Source organism: Capsicum annuum, chromosome 3 (genome assembly GCF_002878395.1).
Source record: "Capsicum annuum cultivar UCD-10X-F1 chromosome 3, UCD10Xv1.1, whole genome shotgun sequence".
In the NCBI taxonomy this organism is placed as follows: Eukaryota; Viridiplantae; Streptophyta; class Magnoliopsida; order Solanales; family Solanaceae; genus Capsicum; species Capsicum annuum.
Genome location: NC_061113.1, coordinates 253,882,893 through 253,901,723, shown reverse-complemented (window position 1 = coordinate 253,901,723; position 18,831 = coordinate 253,882,893). Strand labels below are relative to the sequence as shown.

General features: G+C 36.8%; 1 protein-coding gene across 3 annotated transcripts in view; it reads left to right on the top strand.

The window, feature by feature from the left end:
- The first annotated feature begins 307 nt into the window (after positions 1-307).
- LOC107862301 (DNA annealing helicase and endonuclease ZRANB3) overlaps positions 308-18,831 on the top strand; it is a 22,239-nt gene continuing 3,715 nt past the window's right edge. For 2 of the 3 annotated variants that reach the window (XR_007053875.1, XM_016707825.2), the window contains exons 1-15: positions 309-924; positions 5,772-6,131; positions 7,277-7,406; positions 8,454-8,629; positions 10,574-10,647; positions 10,818-10,853; positions 10,948-11,038; positions 11,112-11,171; positions 13,058-13,322; positions 14,924-15,123; positions 15,267-15,368; positions 15,642-15,752; positions 17,086-17,151; positions 17,244-17,342; positions 18,399-18,629. Coding sequence is in view for 2 of the 3 variants with exons in the window: in XM_016707825.2 (XP_016563311.2) it covers positions 565-924; positions 5,772-6,131; positions 7,277-7,406; positions 8,454-8,629; positions 10,574-10,647; positions 10,818-10,853; positions 10,948-11,038; positions 11,112-11,171; positions 13,058-13,322; positions 14,924-15,123; positions 15,267-15,368; positions 15,642-15,752; positions 17,086-17,151; positions 17,244-17,342; positions 18,399-18,629 (2,361 nt within the window). In the remaining variant the exon portion in view is untranslated. Of the gene's footprint in view, positions 925-5,771; positions 6,132-7,276; positions 7,407-8,453; positions 8,630-10,573; positions 10,648-10,817; positions 10,854-10,947; positions 11,039-11,111; positions 11,172-13,057; positions 13,323-14,923; positions 15,124-15,266; positions 15,369-15,641; positions 15,753-17,085; positions 17,152-17,243; positions 17,343-18,398; positions 18,630-18,831 lie in introns of all 3 variants that reach the window. The other variant, XM_016707827.2, reaches the window with a different exon arrangement.

Genomic DNA, 18,831 nt, shown 5'->3' with positions numbered 1-18,831 from the left:
GATAAGAATATTTCCATCCAATTGTTTTTTCAATAAAAAACCACTACACATTAAATAAATTTGAGATTATAACTAAAATTAGTTAATCCAAAAAGGCACTACTTACTGTAAATTTTTTCATATTATTACGGTAGTGTTTGGCCATAAATACTAATATTTTAAAATATTTGAATTGTTTGTCAAATAATGACAAATCATACTACCAAATATTACTTTATCAAGTTTTTGGGTCCTACAGTTCTTAAATCAGAATCCCGAAGGATCAAAACCATGGAGCAACAACAACAATAATAAAATATCTTATATATTTCTAGAAAGTGAAATTAGATAAAAATAAAGTATGACTATATAAGTGATTTCATAGCCCAATCCCACCAAGATAAAGTAGAGTGAATGTTTCTCAAAGCACTCGACTCAAAATAAAAAACAATATAAAAAATTCAAACCCACGGAGTGCGGTTCAAATTCTAAATTTGAAAATACTACCAGAAATAAAGAAATCAAGAATACAAGAATGCCGCGCGGCTTTCTTCTTCAGTAGTTCCTCCTCACCCATCGGGAAAAATGGAAAATGGAGAAGAAGAAATCACGGAGGAGCAAAGAAATCGAGCGGAAGCCAATCGTCTTGCGGCATTAGCAAAGCGCAAACACCGAAATTCCGAACCCAATAACAACAACAACAACAACAACTCATGGAAGCTTTTCAAATGCAGAAAGCTTTCAGGTAATGTTGATTTCCATAAGCCTCCTCCTATCAACCCACCTCCCAAACCCTTCAAACCTACTCCTCAACAACAAAGATTTAAGGCCAGGCTTGAAATTTGCTCCCCGGACTCATTCTCCGTCATTCCTGTGCCACTGCAAGGGTTTACTTATCCCGGTGAAAAGAATTGTATGGAGATACTCAGAGATTGCCTTTCTTGTGTAAGAATTTTTCTCAAGATAGTATGTTAGTTTTTACTCGTAGTTCTTGTACTTCGATTTCTGCTACTATTTGTTACTCCCTCCGTCCATCTTTATTTGTCTACTATTGACTTGCCACATACCTTTAGAAACAATAAATAATAGGGGCAATTTTACTATATGCCTTGGGAAATGCATTGAGTGAGGAATAGTGTTTAATAGCACAAGTAAAATGGATAGAAAAGTATCTATTGATTTTTCCTACTAGACAAGTATTATTGAACATATTGTACCTCGATTATTGTTCTACCTTTGTGCCATTTTATGCATCACCATTTGACTTACTTGGTATTTGTGAAGAAAAGGAAAGACTTTTGTAAGTTATGGTCTAAAAACAATCCTTAGATATTTGTATGGCGGTAAGTCATTTCATTAATGGTAAAAGGGGAATTTTAAATTTAAGTTGTCTCTAATTATAGTAAGGTGACTTTTTTTGGGACGAACTAATAAGAAAAGGGTGCCACATAAAATGGGACGGAGGAAGCATTGTTTTGTTGTAGTTTTTGTTCTGTTACTATCTGCTACTTTGTTACTGTTTGTTTTTTCTTGTACTTCCGTTACTTCTTTCTCGAAATTTTTTTGGATTGTTTTTCTTGATCCGGGGGACTATCAGAAACAATCTCTCTACCGTTGGGGTAGAGGTAAGGTCTGCGTACGCTCTACCCTAACCCCACTTTGTGGGATTCAATGTTCAGGAAAACGTGATGCAGAAAAAAGCGGCAAGGCTCTGCATCACGCATTATGCGAAGCGTGAAGCAAGCGCATCATTGAAGTAAAGCGCAATTTAAAAGAAAAAAAATTAAATAGAGCATCCAACCAGCAAGACAGAACTGAAAAGACCACAACAACTATATAATCAACAATAAAGACAATATATATAAGCAGAAGTTCAAATTAAACACCAAAGTCACAGGTTTGATCATCGAAACACCTGTTGCGAAACAAACCAACAAATCAATGCAGATCACAATAGCAAAACAATTCAACAAAATAGCAAAACAAACCAGAAAAAAGAAGAAAAAAGCAGTGGGGGTCGCAACAGTGAAAAAGAATAAGAAGAAGTTGCAGCAATGGACTTCAAAGTTAATCCTAGAAAATCGCAGCAGTAGACTCTTTTTCTTAGATTTAAATTGATCATATATAAAATCAACATGAAGTGACTTTTTTCTTAAAATTTTAAATTGACCCTAAAAATAAAATCACCGTAATGCGCTTGCATCTCGCATAACCCTGTGACATTCCCGCTTCTGTAAGGTTGGCTCGCATCATCCACACGCAGCGAGAGGGGCTTGCATCGCTTCGCATAACACATTCCTGAACACTATTGGGATTACAATGGTATGTTGTAGTTGTCGTTGTATAGTATGTCTTTATTGGGGTTATAGTTAATGTGAAATCATACATTGGGTTGCAAGAATCAGAGATTGTCTCTCATGTGTAAAATTTTTTCTCAAGATAGTACATTTGTCACGACCCGAACCGGGGCCCTGGCCGTGGAGAGTATTCCCGAACTCGAAGGCCCGGAACGCCCTCTGTCTATCTGGTAATCATGCACATAATTCATATGATCAAAGTAATACGAAATAGACACAATAATACGAAAACATGGTCAACAATTTAAAACAGTTAAAGGCCTGAAAACATGCCCAATAATATTTAATAAACATCTGCAGCAGTCTGCGAAATCTCTACTGACATACTATCTGAATAACTGGGACAAGGCCCCCAGCAGACCAAAAGCCATACTGAAATAAATACCTAAATGATTAGGCCTTCCGAAGCAAAGAAAGCTCATCAACTGAACTCTGAGACAACCCTGTCTGTAGACTCTACTGAGGATCTGGATCCCTAGACTGCGCCTTAGTACCTGGGAGGAAGGGGGGGTCAGCACAATTGTACTGGCACACGAAGCAATCCAAAATAGAGTAATTGAATATATATATATATATAAAATACGTGAGAGCAAATGTTCATCAAACATTATGCATAAAACAGTTTCTGAAAAACACATGGGCACCTTTTGAAAACATGTAACCTGTCTGTAAATCTCAAACTCTGATCTGTGTATTACTTCTGAGTTAGGTGGTATCCCCTACAAGTCTGATATTCCACGAACGATATGAAATCCGCCATTGACTCGGCAGGGAAGCCTCCAACCCAAGTATGCCGCAAGGGTTGGAGTTCCTGAATCTGATACGCCACACGACACTTAAGTCAGCGTATAATAATATACTCGGGTCGGCAAACCACGGTTTTAGGCAATGAGTTGCTTGAACTCAAGCCCTCTTCAGGGAACCACCTAACATCTCTGTATGCCCATTTTTAACCTTTTTTGTACATGCAACATTCTGAATGTCTAAAATCATGATAGTCTGAAATGTCTACTAGTCTGAGTCTGATATGGCATTGGTCTGAATTGGTATCGTCATACCAAGACTTGCAAGTCATGATTTCTGAGCCATAATACATTAAGCTAAATCTTTCATTTAAAGCATAATTTAGACCACCAAAAACATGCAACTGATATAGAAGATTTCATGTTTCGAAACTCAAGTCAAAATCATGCAAAAACTTCAACATATGGTGGTCTAGTGCCTTTAGCAAATCCATGCACTCTTTCATTACATACATTATGAACATTAAACATTCATGCTAGATTCCCTCTTTAGTGTTTTAAAACCACCTTAAAATCATAACAAGAGTTCAATCATTTCATATAGTGCTTTTCAAGGACGCATTGCAAAACAATTCATATGCTATGAGAAATCTGAAAAAATTCACTAAAGAGAGAATTCACCGAAAATCATGCTCTCAACAAGGATTCATTCTTAAATACATGGTTTCATACATTCATATTCTCAAATCACTTTGGGGAAGGTCAAAAGACCAAAACAATGATGTTAAAACATGTAATACATGAATATATACATAGATTCAAAAACCCCATTCTAAAACATAATTTTTCTATGCCCATGAGAATTTAGGAAAACCCCGTGTACCTCTATTTCGGAAAATAATGGGTGCTTCTTGAAGCCTGTGGATTGGGGATTTCAATTCTCTAATCAATTTTGAAAACCCACGGTTAAATCTTGATTTATTTGGGTTTTTAGTTTGAAACCCTTGGGAGTGTTCTTGAGAATTTTTAGATGAATGTGGATGTATTTTGGAGAATTGGGGACTGAATTTCGTGTTTATGGGTGAATAAGGGTGGGAAAAGGATCATTTTGCCCCAAAAACGGAGTGTTTAAGTCACTTGAAACCATAAGATATGCGCCGCATATGATATCGCATATATTTACATAGGCGCCGTATATGATATCGCCTATATTTACATAGGCGCCGCATATGATATCGCCTATATTTACATAAGCGCCGCATATGATATCGCCTATATTTACATTGGTGCCGCATATGCTATCGCATATGCTTTCCAATGGCCATGTGCGATTGGTTAGGCGACGCATACTACTTTGAAAGGCCATAACTTCTTGCTCGGGTGTCGGATTTTAGCAAAATTGGTATCTTTGGAAAGTTAACTCGAAGACCTATCATTTGACACATAGTAGGCTCTCTAATTCGACATATACAGAGAGTTATGGTCGATGGAAGCTGACACAAATTACAACGTCCACTAAAACTTAATCAATCGAAATAGTTTCAACTCGTCCTTGAGTTGAAGGACCTCTATGGTCTAAATTCATGCTCAAATGGATTCACATACTACATAAACATGCCAAATTGGCATAGGATTTAAGGCTCTGGGATTATCAACGCATCAGAGTCATGATTTTTATTCTAGCCCGAAATGCGGGGTGTTACAACATTAGTTTAGCCTCATACAAGCATGTATTCATTGGGGTTATAGTAGTTCTAAATCATATGTTCGGTTGCAAGAATCAGAGATTGGCTCTCATGTGTAAGAACTTTGCTCAAGATAGTTTATTAGTTTTTAGCCTATGCAAGTAATTCTTCTTGGGGGTATAGTTGTGTGAAATCGTATGTTGGGTTGCAAGAATCAGAGATTGCCTCTCATGTGTAAGAATTTTTCTCAAGATACTAATATGTTAGTTTCACCTATACAAGTACGTCGTTATTGGGGTTATAGTAGTGTGAAATCTATGTTGGGTTGCAAGAATCAGAGATTGCCTCTCATGTGTAAGAATTTTTCTCAAGATGCTAATTAGTTTCACCTATACAAGTATGTCTTTATTGGGGTAATAGTAGTGTGAAATTATATGTTGGGTTGCAAGAATCAGAGATTACCTCTCATGTGTCAGAACTTTTCTCAAGATAGTATGTTAGTTATAGCCTATACAAGTATGTCTCCGTTGGGGTTATAGTTAATGTGAAATCATATGTTGGGTTGCAAGAATTTCAACTGATAGAATGGGCCTGGGTTTGATTGTATTTTTTGCCAAGTTGATTTTTTTCTTCTGTTCATTTGACTTTGAGGTTATAGTAGTGTAATTCAATGTTTAATGTAAGTCAATGTTTAATCTGTTGGGGGTTAATTTACTCAAGTTAATGGATAAGAGTATGGCATTTTTGGCCTTTGAAAGCATTGACAAATTTTGCAGGAGGGAATTGGTGTGTCTTTAATCCTATGTGTTCCTTTCTCTTTCTTTCTTTAAAGGCACATTCTCTTTTAACTCCTAATTGAATTGAAAGCTTCTATGTCGTAAATCGAGTAATTGGCCGATTAAGTAATTTTACTGGTAATCTGTTTCTAGTTTTAGCAGTCATTGTTTCAGCTCTCTGGGTTGCCAAGATTTATCAAAGAACTCAACCATGTTAGATTTTCTGATCAGGTGGTACTGTTGCATTGCACTCAAACGACCTGTGGGGGAAAGGCTTGTGTCTATCAACTTAGAGACTATGAAGCAGTTCTGAGGTCTCTAAAGAACTCTAAAAGCATTGAATGTGAAGAGATCCCTTGGGGAACGCTCAATGTAGTCGAGAGACTATCTAATTCCTCAGCCGCAGGTCGGTGGATACCTTGTAGGCCGGAGCATCTTCCTGATGAGAAGGTTGATGAGTTGATCAGTAAACTTCCTAAAAGATTGTTGGATACACTTCATCCTTTTCAGCTTGAGGGTGTTCGATTTGGATTGAGAAGGGGTGGTCGATGTCTCATTGCAGATGAAATGGGACTAGGGAAAACTCTCCAGGTAATGTTACTGAAATAGATAGCTGATATTCTATAGTGGCAGACTGAGAATCCTGCTATTTCATCTTTGCTGGACCCTTCATCTTGCGTCCATGTAGTCTATCCTGCCCTTGTTAGGAGGCAAGTAGTTTATATGGATTTCTTCATGTTGACATATGTTTGAGGTAATAGCTGTTAGAAATATGGCCAATCTTTATCGTCGAGTTCACTTTTTTATGTATTTATTATTTAACTCATTTTAGTCTAGATTTTTCTCCATTCAAATGCTTGATGAATAACTACATTTCTAAAATAATGTGTTCAAGTTCTGATACTTGAGTTGGCTTGATTCGACAGGAATAAATTTGGTAGAAGTTACGCTTGAACAGAATATCGCAAAGATTAAGGAAAAAAGTTTAGATGCTCGTAAATCAGAAATTTATAGGAACTTAAGCATGGCTCTAGGCTGATACTAAAGATGACGACTTCTGGGATGTGGTAAATTCTTCCTTGAAGCTCTTGGTACCGTAGATTGGGGTCAGGTTGCAACAATGGTCAGCTGTTTTTGTGGATATCAATGAATTCGGTTGTCTATATTGGTGTTGCTCCTTTTCTTTTTTTTATGTGTCTTAATGTGTGTGCGTATTAGGAAGATCTGGAGGACGCGAATTAGGGCAGAAGGCTAGGGTCAGTTTGGGTCGCTAGTGTAGGGAATTAGTTGGTGGGGGTATTATTCTTGTTATGATACCTTGTTTCATGCTTTATTACGAATCTGTTTACTTTTCTCTGTTTTCTATTACTTGTGGGTGTCGTATTTATGTTATGCCATCTTGTTCCATGCTTTACTATGAATTTGTTTAGTATGCTGTGTCTCGAGCCGGGGATCTATCGGAAACAACCTTTCTACTTCTTTAGAGGTAGAGGTATGGACTACGTACATCTTACCCTCCCCAGACCTCACTATGTGGGAATACACTGGGTTTGTTGTTGTTAATGTGTGTGCGTCTCCCTCCGTGTTTTTGCCTCAAACTGTTTGTTTTGGAAATCTAGTATTATTCTATATTCTATACCTTCTTCTGGAGCTTACATTTTATGCAAATAATTTCTCCTCTAATATTCTTTATCGAAGAATTCCCCCTGTAATATTAGCTCAAATTTTGTATTCAGGCTATCACTATTGCAAGTTTTTTCATGAATGAAGGCCCTATGCTCATTGTCTGCCCAGCTATTTTGAGATATCCATGGGCTGAAGAACTGGAGCGCTGGCTTCCTTGTTTACCTTCTGATATTCATCTGGGTACTGTTTTCAAATTTGTTCACCACCAATAAATATTGCTTTCCTTTTATCTCCTTTTTTTCCCTCTGAAAAGTGATCACTAGAGATGAAGCATAGTGAAGTTATAGTCATATGGTTTTATTTATAAAAGCTGTTGTCATTTATCTGTTGATTTATAGATCCTGAAAATAGGTGCAATCAACGTTGGTGTTCGAGCATATCATTCTTGGGGTTCATTAACTGTTGCATGACTGCATTTGTGTATTGTTGACTTATCTTGTCTCCTTAAGAATCTGAAGAGTGGACCTTTCATGTTCTTGCATTTTCCCCCTTGCTTTCTTCCTCCTGTTTTCAGTTGTCCCTCACTCGAGGTGAAGGGTGGTATTGGGAGACTGAATGATTGTTTCTCATCCTTGTTCGGATAACTTTTCTCTTTAAATGGCCTTAATGAAGGGTAAGATTCTTGGGACTATAACTGGAACACTGAAACCGTGATTAGACTCGGCGTTGCATGACTAACTAATTATGGGAGATTGATTGCTAGATATGGAGTGACAGACCTCTTCCCGTTTTAATGTGTAAAAACAAATAAATCACTTGTTGATCTCAACCTAAAGAAATCATAGAACATGATTCTTTTTCATTTGTATAATTGCGTTAACTATTGGAAACAACCTCTGTACTTCTTCGGAGGTAGCGGTATGCACGTACATCTTACCCCCCCAGACCCCACTTTGTGGGAATACACTGGGTCTGTTGTTGTTGTTGTTGTTGTGTATAATTGCATTAAATAACTGTTTCTTTCATATCCTTGTACAATCTATTTCTCCCCCATGCTTCTATGGGGTCTCTTATATCAAGTTCTGCTTGAAAACAGCTGCGTGCTATTAACTATATTTGAGTTCATTACAAACAACAAATATATTGTTGGTTTCCTCGTTTTAGAATTTATTATCTAAAATTTATGGATTTCATTCATCTAGAGCATTACTGACTTGGCTTTCCTTATAGAATTTTTTTTCATTTTCTGGTGTTAGGTCTGACATTCTTTTTTATGTTTTCATCTAGTCTTTGGTCACCAAGATAATCCTGCACGTTTACCTAAATGTCCAAGAGTTGTGGTGACATCATATACAATGCTTCGTCGTTTGAGGAAGAGCATGTTGGAACAAGAATGGGCCACTTTGGTTGTGGATGAATCACATAATTTGCGTTGCACAAAGAAAACAAGTGAAAATGAAGAGGTACAAAGTCCTCTCTGAGAAAAAAATAGAGAATCTTTAGATGGTCAAGTTATTTTCTAACTAGTCAAAGCAGTGTTTACTTCAATGTTTGATTTTTAACTTCTTGTTTAACTATTTACTGATTGGGATAATACCAACTGGTGGTTAAGGTGAAAAATGTTGGGGTGTTGATCCCTAAACATCTGTTTAGTAGTGGCATTAAGAACCTTCTGACTAAATACTACTGTTTCACGAGTCTCTTGGTTGGTGAAAGGATGAATTACTATTAATGGCGCTACACACAAGGTGGCAAATAGCTATCTGTTTTCTTTGCTTCTTCGTGCTTCGTATTTCCACTGCCTGTAATGTAGGCTGGAGACCACCTTTCTCTCAATAACTTCCCCTTCATGACCCCCCTTTCCTGATCTTAATGCTCTCTCTGCATCCCTCCTCTCCCCTCCCTCTCTCTCTCTATTACCCATAGAGTCTTCCTTTATACTGCATGTGCAGATGTTCGTATATTCCTAATTTCCAGTTTAGGCACTTCTAGATAAAGATAAACTGAGTGAAAATCTACTGTGCAGTTTATCAGTCTTAAAGTAACAACTTTTTGCTACAAACACAAATAAAATAATTGAACCACACACAACATCATCTAGTTTAGAGTTGCTCTATTTTCTAGTGATGATAGATGTTGGTGATGCAGAGTCAAAACCTGTAAATAGATTCAAGAGAAACAAATTAACTGGATACTTTCCAATAATTTGGTGTATGAGTCAAAGCTCCTAACTTTTGAGGTTGTCATAGATCAAGCTATTGCTGGATATTTACACCTTAAACCTCAAGACCCACTTGATGGACCTAGAAGCAATAAATGAAACCGCTACTTGTCCACAACTTCTGTTTAGTTGCTGATAAATAAGGAGATAGAGAGTCCATGTCAAGTTTGGGTGGAAGTCTCAGTCTTGCCATCTTGGTTCTCTGTCGGACACTACATTTGCCAAGAAATAGATTTTCATGGAGGTTAGAGAAGAATATAGGTAGAGTGAACTTTTGAGACACAGGAAAATCTTGATTAAAGAAGGTGTGGTGCTTTCTCTTCAATATCTGTTCCTCAAGTTTTTGAGGCATGATGCATGATATTGCGACTTCAGGTTGCAATTGAAGAAAACACGTGTTTTTCTTGGTAGTGCTTTGGACATGAATTTCATTAGGAAAAAAAGTTTTAAGTGTAGTGAGCAAACTATTATTTCTTGGTGGGGTGGTTATTCTTGTTATGCCACCTTGTTGCATGCTTTATTACGAATTTGTTTACTATTATTTGTTTATTATTCATTGTGGGTGGCGTATTTATGTCTTCTCATCTTGTTCCGTGCTTTATTACGGATTTGGTTATTATCTCGTGTCTTGAGCCGGAGTTCTATCGGAAATAGCCTTGCTACTTCTTCGGAGGTCGTGGTATGGACTGCGTACATCTTACCCTCCTCAGACCCCACTATGTCCCATACACTGGGTTTGTTGTTGTTGTAAATGCTCCTCAAACCGGTTTCTGAAACTTCAAATTCTCTATTTCAATTTTCAAGTAGCAATTGAAATAATGAACCAAATTGAGAACCAAACATTAATTCGAATATTTGAAATACTGTGTGTCCAAAAGGAAGCCTCATTTTTCATGATTAGTTACTGTACATACACAATAGCCTCCAGGACTTTGGTCTAGTGGTCTGTAAGACCGCAACACGTGATGTGTGGGTTCGGTGGACGCCACGGTTCGAACCTCACAGACAAAGCTAGGTTTTAAGTAGAGAAGGGTAGAGGGTCGGCCCTATTATCCACCGAATCTCGAGTCGCGCTCCACTAGCCTTCGGGATTTTGTCGGTCATAAAAAAAGTTGCTGTACATACAACATATACAATAATTATTGTTTTACTGCATAAGCATAAGTTCTCTTTTGATGTTTGACAGATAACAACTGTACTTGATGTTGCGACTAAGGCCAAGCATTTAATTCTATTATCAGGGACTCCATCTTTGTCAAGGTTGTAGCTTGTATTGGAACTTTTACTGATTCATGGTTTTTAAAGTTTAGTTATCCTCTAAAGGCATCTTAACATGCTAATGTACTTCATTATTTTTTCTGTTATGTCAATTTTCTGCATGTGTCAATTGCATTCTGATGCTTGTTTCCTGTTTTCCTAAATGCTATCAGACCATATGACATCTTTCATCAGATAAATATCTTATGGTAAGTTCCTTGTTTCTCCATTTTCACCGAGTACCTTCTACTCTGTTGGTTTTAAATGATCATTTATTTCTGTTCCCATACTTATTTCACCTAGGCCCGGGTTACTTGGAAAGACTAAATATGACTTCGCAAAGACTTACTGCAATGTTAGACTTGTTCATGGCTGCCAAGGGAAGGTTTTCCAGGTGATTCTTGTTCCTTCACATATAGAATGAGAGGCCATCCCACTGGAAAATGTTCATGGTTTTGTCCTCACAGGATTTCTCGAAGGGGGTTCGCTTGGAGGAGTTAAATGTGTTACTGAAGCAAACTGTTATGGTATGACCTTGTAGCTCCTATGTTGCTTCAACTCTCAGTACATTTCATGATGTACTTTGTTTTGTCCTCAGCTACTTGTGTAAGTACATGGTGTCAAACAGCTGATGTCACATTGCTGTTGATTGGTTAACTATCCACTATTTCATTTCGACGAACCGAAGAATTGGTGTTCAGTGGAGTTTGATATTTATGTTGGTTTATAAGAGTTCACCACAGGGTTAGGGACCTGATAAGTGACCAGGTCTCTAAGTAAGAACGCCAAATAAAATTAAGAACAGCACGTAGACTGCAGTCAAGGACAAGTACCTGATCCACTACCTTGTCCTTGTATAGAGAATAACAAAGAACAACAAGCAACAAGAAGAAGAAAGCAGTAAAATGCACACAATTTTAATGTGGAAACCTCCTTGCTCAAGGGAGTAAAACCAAGATGTACCCCAGTAGGATTTTTCAAATTTCCACTTAAACACCGAGCAACTTTTAGATTACAACCTCTTGCAACCTAGGAATTAAACTCTTAATCTCCCACCCTTACAATAATTATATTGTAAGCACTCTCTACAATAACTCTATTGTAGATAACCAAGGCTACCTCTAGCCCACACTATCAACTAATTCTAGCTGATACAACCTCAGCTAACTCTAGCCCACAACTCAAATCTTCAAGATAAGAGAAACAATAAAAGGCCTACACAAACTTCTTAAAAGAGGAGTAGGTTTACAATATTGAGAGCAAAAACAAAGACTCAACAACCTAGAGCAAGAGGTATATTCAGTTGAAGCAAACTAGTCCCTCAGTTGTTGGAGCTTGCCTTGAAGGAGTCACCTGGAGGCTTTTGCTGTGAGAAATATCAATTTAGGATGTGCAAAAATTAGGTTTTCATCCCACATAATGATATGGGTGTGGGAGGGAAAACCTTGAGTGTTTCTTATTGGTTGAGAGGGAAGGACCGCGGTACTGCAAGCTATCAGAGTTGGCAGCACCTTTACAGCTGTGGATAGCTGTCAGAGTTGACTCGTACGGATCGGCCTGGTGGTCCTACCTGGTCCCTATGAAGTAAGAATCCCTATCAATCATACAACTTGTTCCTTTATTCCCCTGAGATCTTGATTTCCCTGTTCCCTCTGAGATCAGCAGGTTTGTCAAATAATCAAAACAAAGCATAGTACCATAATAACTATGCATCATCAATTTTTCCCTTTTTGACGATGATGACAAACATATGAAGCAAGTTCCTCCTGAGAACCAGATTCTTATACATTTGGCTTTGAGACATGGATCAGGTTCTTTAGGCAGCATATCTGGTCCCTCAACAAGTTCTTCAAATCATCAAAACGAGGAATAGTACTATAACATCTATGCTTCATCAATTTAATATGAGCCAGATAAGCTTATATATCTTTATTTTGAAACCAAATTCTCTCGATTGCACTTTTAATTGGTAAAACCCATATTTTGTGATTATATTTTCCAATATATCAAGATCAGCTTTTGCCAATGACAACCAATAATAATAACCGGATATATCGTACCTTAAAATTCTCATGATATATATCCCATCCTAGCATATTGATTAATTTTGTCTCAACTTACATTGATACATTTATATTCTGTATCGTACATGATATACTTTCTGACATATACATTAGACCTTCAAAACAAATAGTAATTGTCCATGGATGGGAGTAATAGGGATTCATGTACACAAGCTCTTGCCATTTTATGACAGAATGCTTTCTCTGAGACAACGAGCATCTAGTTAGATAAGCCGCACTATTAGAATTAGAAATGCGGCACTATCATTTCTTTGGTTTCCTGCTTTTTCCCTTTCCAGATGTTGAAGACTTAGCTCTTATTCTTCCTTTTTTTTTTAAATATCATTCAGATACGTCGTTTGAAGGAGCATGTGCTTTTGCAGTTACCCCCCTTGCGACGCCAAATTATAGGTTTGACTTTAAAGAAATCAGATATGCGTCAGGCGGTGGCTACCATAGACTTGTTGAAAGGCAGAAGATCTGGGAACAGTGGTGCTAAAGAGGCTGAAGGTGTAACCAATGATGATTCACGTGCTAAAGATGTTGCGAAAGCTTTTGAGAATTTAAAGTTTGTTGCTGAAGATGTGCCAGTGGAAAGTCCTGAAAGAGTTGATGGTATGTTTTAAATGTTGCTAGATTCTTCGGACTAGATTCTGTTGTTTGGTGCTATTCCTTGTGTGCTTTCATCCATTTTCCCAATTGTTATGTTTTGAATGAAAAGCAACTAGCAATAGTCAATGTTACTTTTTAAGGATACTAATATTTTTGGTCCCTCAGTTATTGGTAAATTATGTTTTTGGTCCTTGTGATATTTAACCTTCAATTATTTAAAATCTTTGATTTCGTCCCTTTACATAGGAAATTTGTTATATTTGGACTATCATGACATGTGGGTAATTAAATAGTTTAACATTCAATAATTCTAGAAATTTGTGGATATTCACAAGCAAATGGATCAAAAAAGGCAGGTTTAATGTGTCTAGTCAAATATCACAAGGACTAAATTAGAATTTTACCAATAATTTAGGGACTAAAACTGCTAGTAGCTTTACTTTTGATTTAGCTAATTCTTAACTTATAGAGATGACCCCGTTTGAAGGCAACAGTAGTTCTCTGCAAAAGTTAATGATGAATTGCATTATAAGTTTTTGTTATTGGTGCAGCTCAGAGTATATAGATGACCCCGTTTCTATTGTAGACATCCTAGGATCCTTTTAAGAGATATAGGATTTAGTGTTAGTCTACTGTTTTTTTTTTTAATTCTTTTGGATGTAGATTCAATGATGTAATTTTGGCTTCCAACTTTTGTGTTGATGGTTTATATACAGAGTCCGTTACATTGTCCAAAAAAAAAAAGAAAATCTTACCTCATACATGGTATCTGTTTGCTTCTTTAAATGGGAATACTGAAGAGAACACATTTGTCACCAAAGCTAAAATACAGATACATAGGCCACCCTTTTTCGATAAGGTCAATTTTTATTAATAAAGCACCAAGATGGTACAAGAATTATATACATAGGTCACTTTTGAAATTTGAATCATGTCCAAAAAGAATAGTAAACAGATAAAGAGAAGGAAAAGAAAAGTAATTAGGTCCGTCGGTGAATTTAGGGGCATATAATGGCAGCGCTAAACTAATTGAAACTGCTGTGGATTTTCAAAGTGGAGGAAATACAACTGGAAGAATGTTATAATGGTTAGAAGATGAGACATCATAATTGTACTATATGGACCTTTTGACAATAAAGTAATTATCAAGACCTTAATTTCGCATGGGATTGCAGCACATTTTGCAATATAGGAAAACGAATACAAAGGTCGGGCTATTTGACTAGCTTGAGTGTGATTCATGGATTAGAGCTACACGGTTAAGAATCCTCAGCATGATGATGTTTAGCCCTAGCTCTTGTGTGGGTAGTTTGGAAGGATAGAGAGAGAGAGAGAAGGGTATCTGAGGAGGAATAAATTGTTTGTTGCTTGTGAGGAATAGCCTCTTGTTTCGGGTTTCCAGTTCCTGGTCTGTATAGATGATTGTGTGACTTTTGTAAAGAAACATGTTTATCACAGGCTTTCTACTTTTTAGTGTATTGCCTGTATATGGTGATTTCCCCAATATCAATAAAATTATAGACCTTGCAAAAGAATTGCCTGTTAGGTTTGTTTTTGTTGAAAGGGTCTTAACATGCTAGCACCTCTTTTTTTCTTCTTGTCAGATGATACGGCCTGTTCCGGAGCTTTAAGAGAGCTCTATGACGAAGCGCTTGGCATTGCAAAGTTGCCAGGATTCTATGAGTGGCTCTCTGTACATCCAATCATTACAGAATTGGATGGTGAAGAAATGATGGAAGCAAGCCACAGTTGTCATAAAATGATAATATTTGCTCATCACCATATAGTTCTTGATGGTGTACAGGTGGAATCCCTTGCAATGCTTGTTAAAATAGACGCCACATATCTATATGCATGGACAAATTGCACGCTTCTTTTCGCTGTACTAACGAAGTCATTAAATTTCTCTTGATTTGACTCGCTCTCATCATTGTCGTTCTTTTGTAGGAGTTTCTTTGTCAGAAAGCTATTGATTATATTCGTATTGATGCAAATGCATTACCCAGTGACAGACAGTTGGCTATTCAATCATTCCAATCGGCGAATGAGGTTCGTAAATCCTGCTCTACATAATTTGGCATACGTCATTACTTGCCACAAAGGCAGTCCAAACAAATTCCTCTGCCTGCCCATGTGATACTAATTAAAGGCTTAAACAGCATTTACAATTTCATGAATGAAATGGATTTCATTGGAGATAGATCAGTTTCTTTCTTTTATATATTGGTGTTGATGGCTCTCTGTTTCTGCCACTAATTTGGATGTAGTTATGCAGTTGAAAGGAAGAAAATTTTGCTGATGTGTTTTGATTTTGATAACCAGGTCAAGATTGCGCTTGTTGGAATACTCTCAGGGGGCTCTGGACTTAACTTAACGTCAGCGCAACATGTCGTGTTCTTGGAGTTGCCAACGAAACCAGCTCACATGCAACAGGTGAATCTGTTATACCCCCAATATCACATGTTGAATCAGTGAAGAAAATGATTTACTTAGAAGTCTAATCTACTTCGTACTCTTTTTCTTTTGCTCTCGTTCTATTCAGTAGTTGCATTTGATATGCATGTAGCGTTATGTAAAGAAGCTAAGTTGTTTAACACTTGGATTTGGCTCTCCATATATGTTTTACCTGTTGATTTTTTGGTCAAATTGCGCTCAGAGGCATCTCCAGCCTATTAGGCTGAGGTGTAAGTTGGTAATAATCTTTCACTGGAACCCTATTTTTCATTTGTTTCCATCATATCTTTATCTCACCTCCCTAAAGGAAGAAGGTTAGCGAGGTCATTCTAATGAAAATCAAGATCTCTCTTTCTGCTTCCTCGTCCCCTTTCTTCCCTGCTGCACTATGTTTTGCCTTTTTTCCCAACTTTTCTTTCTTCTCCAGCAAATCTAAAACTGCTCTAAATACAATATTCTGTTGCAAGGTCGAAGGTTCGATCCTTGTTTTGAACAATATTAACTTAAACTGCTGTATGAATTCAAAGATGGTACACACACTTGGGATGTCCCTGTTTACTGAAGCATGAGAGTTGTATATCTGACCAATGCTGAGCTTTGTTTTGTATGGTGCAATGAAGCTCTGTGGTAAGACTTTCGGGCCAGATGTGTAACATTCTTTTCCCTTACTGAACTCATCATTACATCTTTCTCGGGAATGCTCAACCCAGAAAACAAAATAGAGATAAACATCAGTTAAGAACTATTGGCAAAGAATGAACTGATCTATGATTTTATAACATCACTTTGAATCTCTTACTTCACTTTGTTCTGTGCACTTGTTTAACTGGTGAGCTGAAATTTAATAAGATTGTACAAATATGTGAGGCACCAGCACCAATAGAATACTACAGATAAAACTTGAATTTGTCTAAGCAGTTCTAAATAAAATAGGTTGTTCTCAAGCATGAATGGCATGCTACACAGGGATCCTGTGCATTAATGAAGCCAGATCATAAGCTTTTATGTCACAGAGGTTAACATGGTAATCCTAGGAAAGGTAGCCCTTAAAATTTTCCATGTAGAGTGGAAGCTGAAGTATACTAATATTAGACACGTTTGTCAATAGTGAATGGTCCTAACATTGTCTTCTTTTTTTATGTCAATTTTCCTTGCTGGTGGTCACATGTTTTGGGTGCCAATTATTCTCCATTATTTGTTTCAATATTTAGCGTCCCATACTGGCCTGTCCATTTTCTGCAAGCTCTTCAAAATGCTGAAGTATTGTCTTGTCTGATTGTTTGATGCTTATATGCAGTCTAAACATTTGTAGGCCGAATGTAGAGCTCATAGACAAGGGCAAACAAAGGGAGTAAATGTATATATTTTCATTGGAAAGGTGACTTTCTATTTAATATATATTGCGTATTTATGTTAGAGTTTCACTTGGAAATACTTTTTTTGCTAATTTTACTTAATAACTTCTTCCAGGATACTTCAGATGAGATTCGGTGGCAAAAACTTAATACAAGTTTGCGTCAAGTTTCATCTACAATGGATGGGAAGTATGATGCTTTGCAGGCAATAGAGGTATTATTGGAGTAATCATTCATTTTTGTGCTTTGCATGGTTGTTCTTAACAATTATAAAATTTTCTATTCAAGTCAAGCCTTGCAAATTCTAAAATCCATGCTTTTTCTTTACTTCAATTTAAAAGCCTACAATTTTAGTAGAAAAAAATATTGTATCTAGAATATGACACAAGTCAACTGTTGTTTTTGTTGTATATCACATTAGAAGTCTGAAGTAATAATTGAAGTCCTAAGATGAGGTTTTCTTCGATATAGCCTCACTAAAGAAAAATTGCCATGAAGACTCAGGTATCCTTGAGAATATCAGATGAATTTGTGGTTCTGCTTCTTTAAATAAATTAAAGAACAAATCTCATTCTTGTAACTTATTGATAAACTAGGTGCGATTGAAGGTTAAAGTTTTTGTGGAAAATTTATACAAATTTTGATCAAACAATAAATTAAAATGCTTTGAAAAATAGTAGCTAATGAAATCTTCCAATTTGGTGAGTGGTGAATTTATGAATCTATTGTGCACGTGCGCTCCATTGGGTTGTGTAGTTAGGCTGTCTCGACTGGCTTTTACTAGTCTCAGCATCAACAGGAGTGTAGTTTTTTCTACTGATGCTGTTTTTCCTTGTTGGACTTATATAAAACCAATTAAATTAAAATGTCAACCCATTCCTGGATGTTAGCATTGGGGTTCTCCTTACTGTTTATCTTGTTCCTGAGTAAGGATTATGTTGATAGCCATGTGTGTCAGGTTTAACTTGTATCATATATTTATTGATGTATGGAGATTATTTTATCCTCTGAAGGTATTTGTTCATAGTCTGGTCCCCCTTAAGGTGCCTTTAATGATGCGCTTTTTAGTACTGTTTTTTAACCTTAAAAGGTATATGCAACTGGCACCTATCTTGTGTAACTCTTGAGATTATTGTTTGCTGTATTTCTCTTAAAAACTGACAGGAAGGTCTTTTACCTCCTGTTTGACTTTATTAGCACAACTTTGTTCTTAACCTTTGGTGAGAATGTTGTGATTTGCTGTTGACGGTAAGCTTGCTCTGGCAAATAGGTTAGTGATGTTTCTTGCCTTGAGGAATTGGATGTCGGAGAAAAGAAGAGTGATCATTTAACTGAGAATGCAGAAAATGGTGAAGTTGCTGGAGAAGAACCAACTGTAACTGAAGTTCAAGGCATTCATCTAGATTTAGATCCTTTTGAAGCTCATTGTGATACATACAGGATTGATGACAAACAGGATGGAACTAGCTCATTCTTATCGAAATCAGACCTCCGTTATACGGTAGGTATTGCATCTGACGGGTACCAATTTATGTCTATACTACACTAAAGCCCACAATACCCTAGAGTATCTACCTTTGCACTCTACTCATATTTAGCCCATGATACCTTTATCCCATGATTCCAGCAGCTTCTTTTTTTTTTTCTTTTTAGTTTGAAAAGATTTTTAAAAGTTACTCCACTTAGATTTAGCATATGATTTT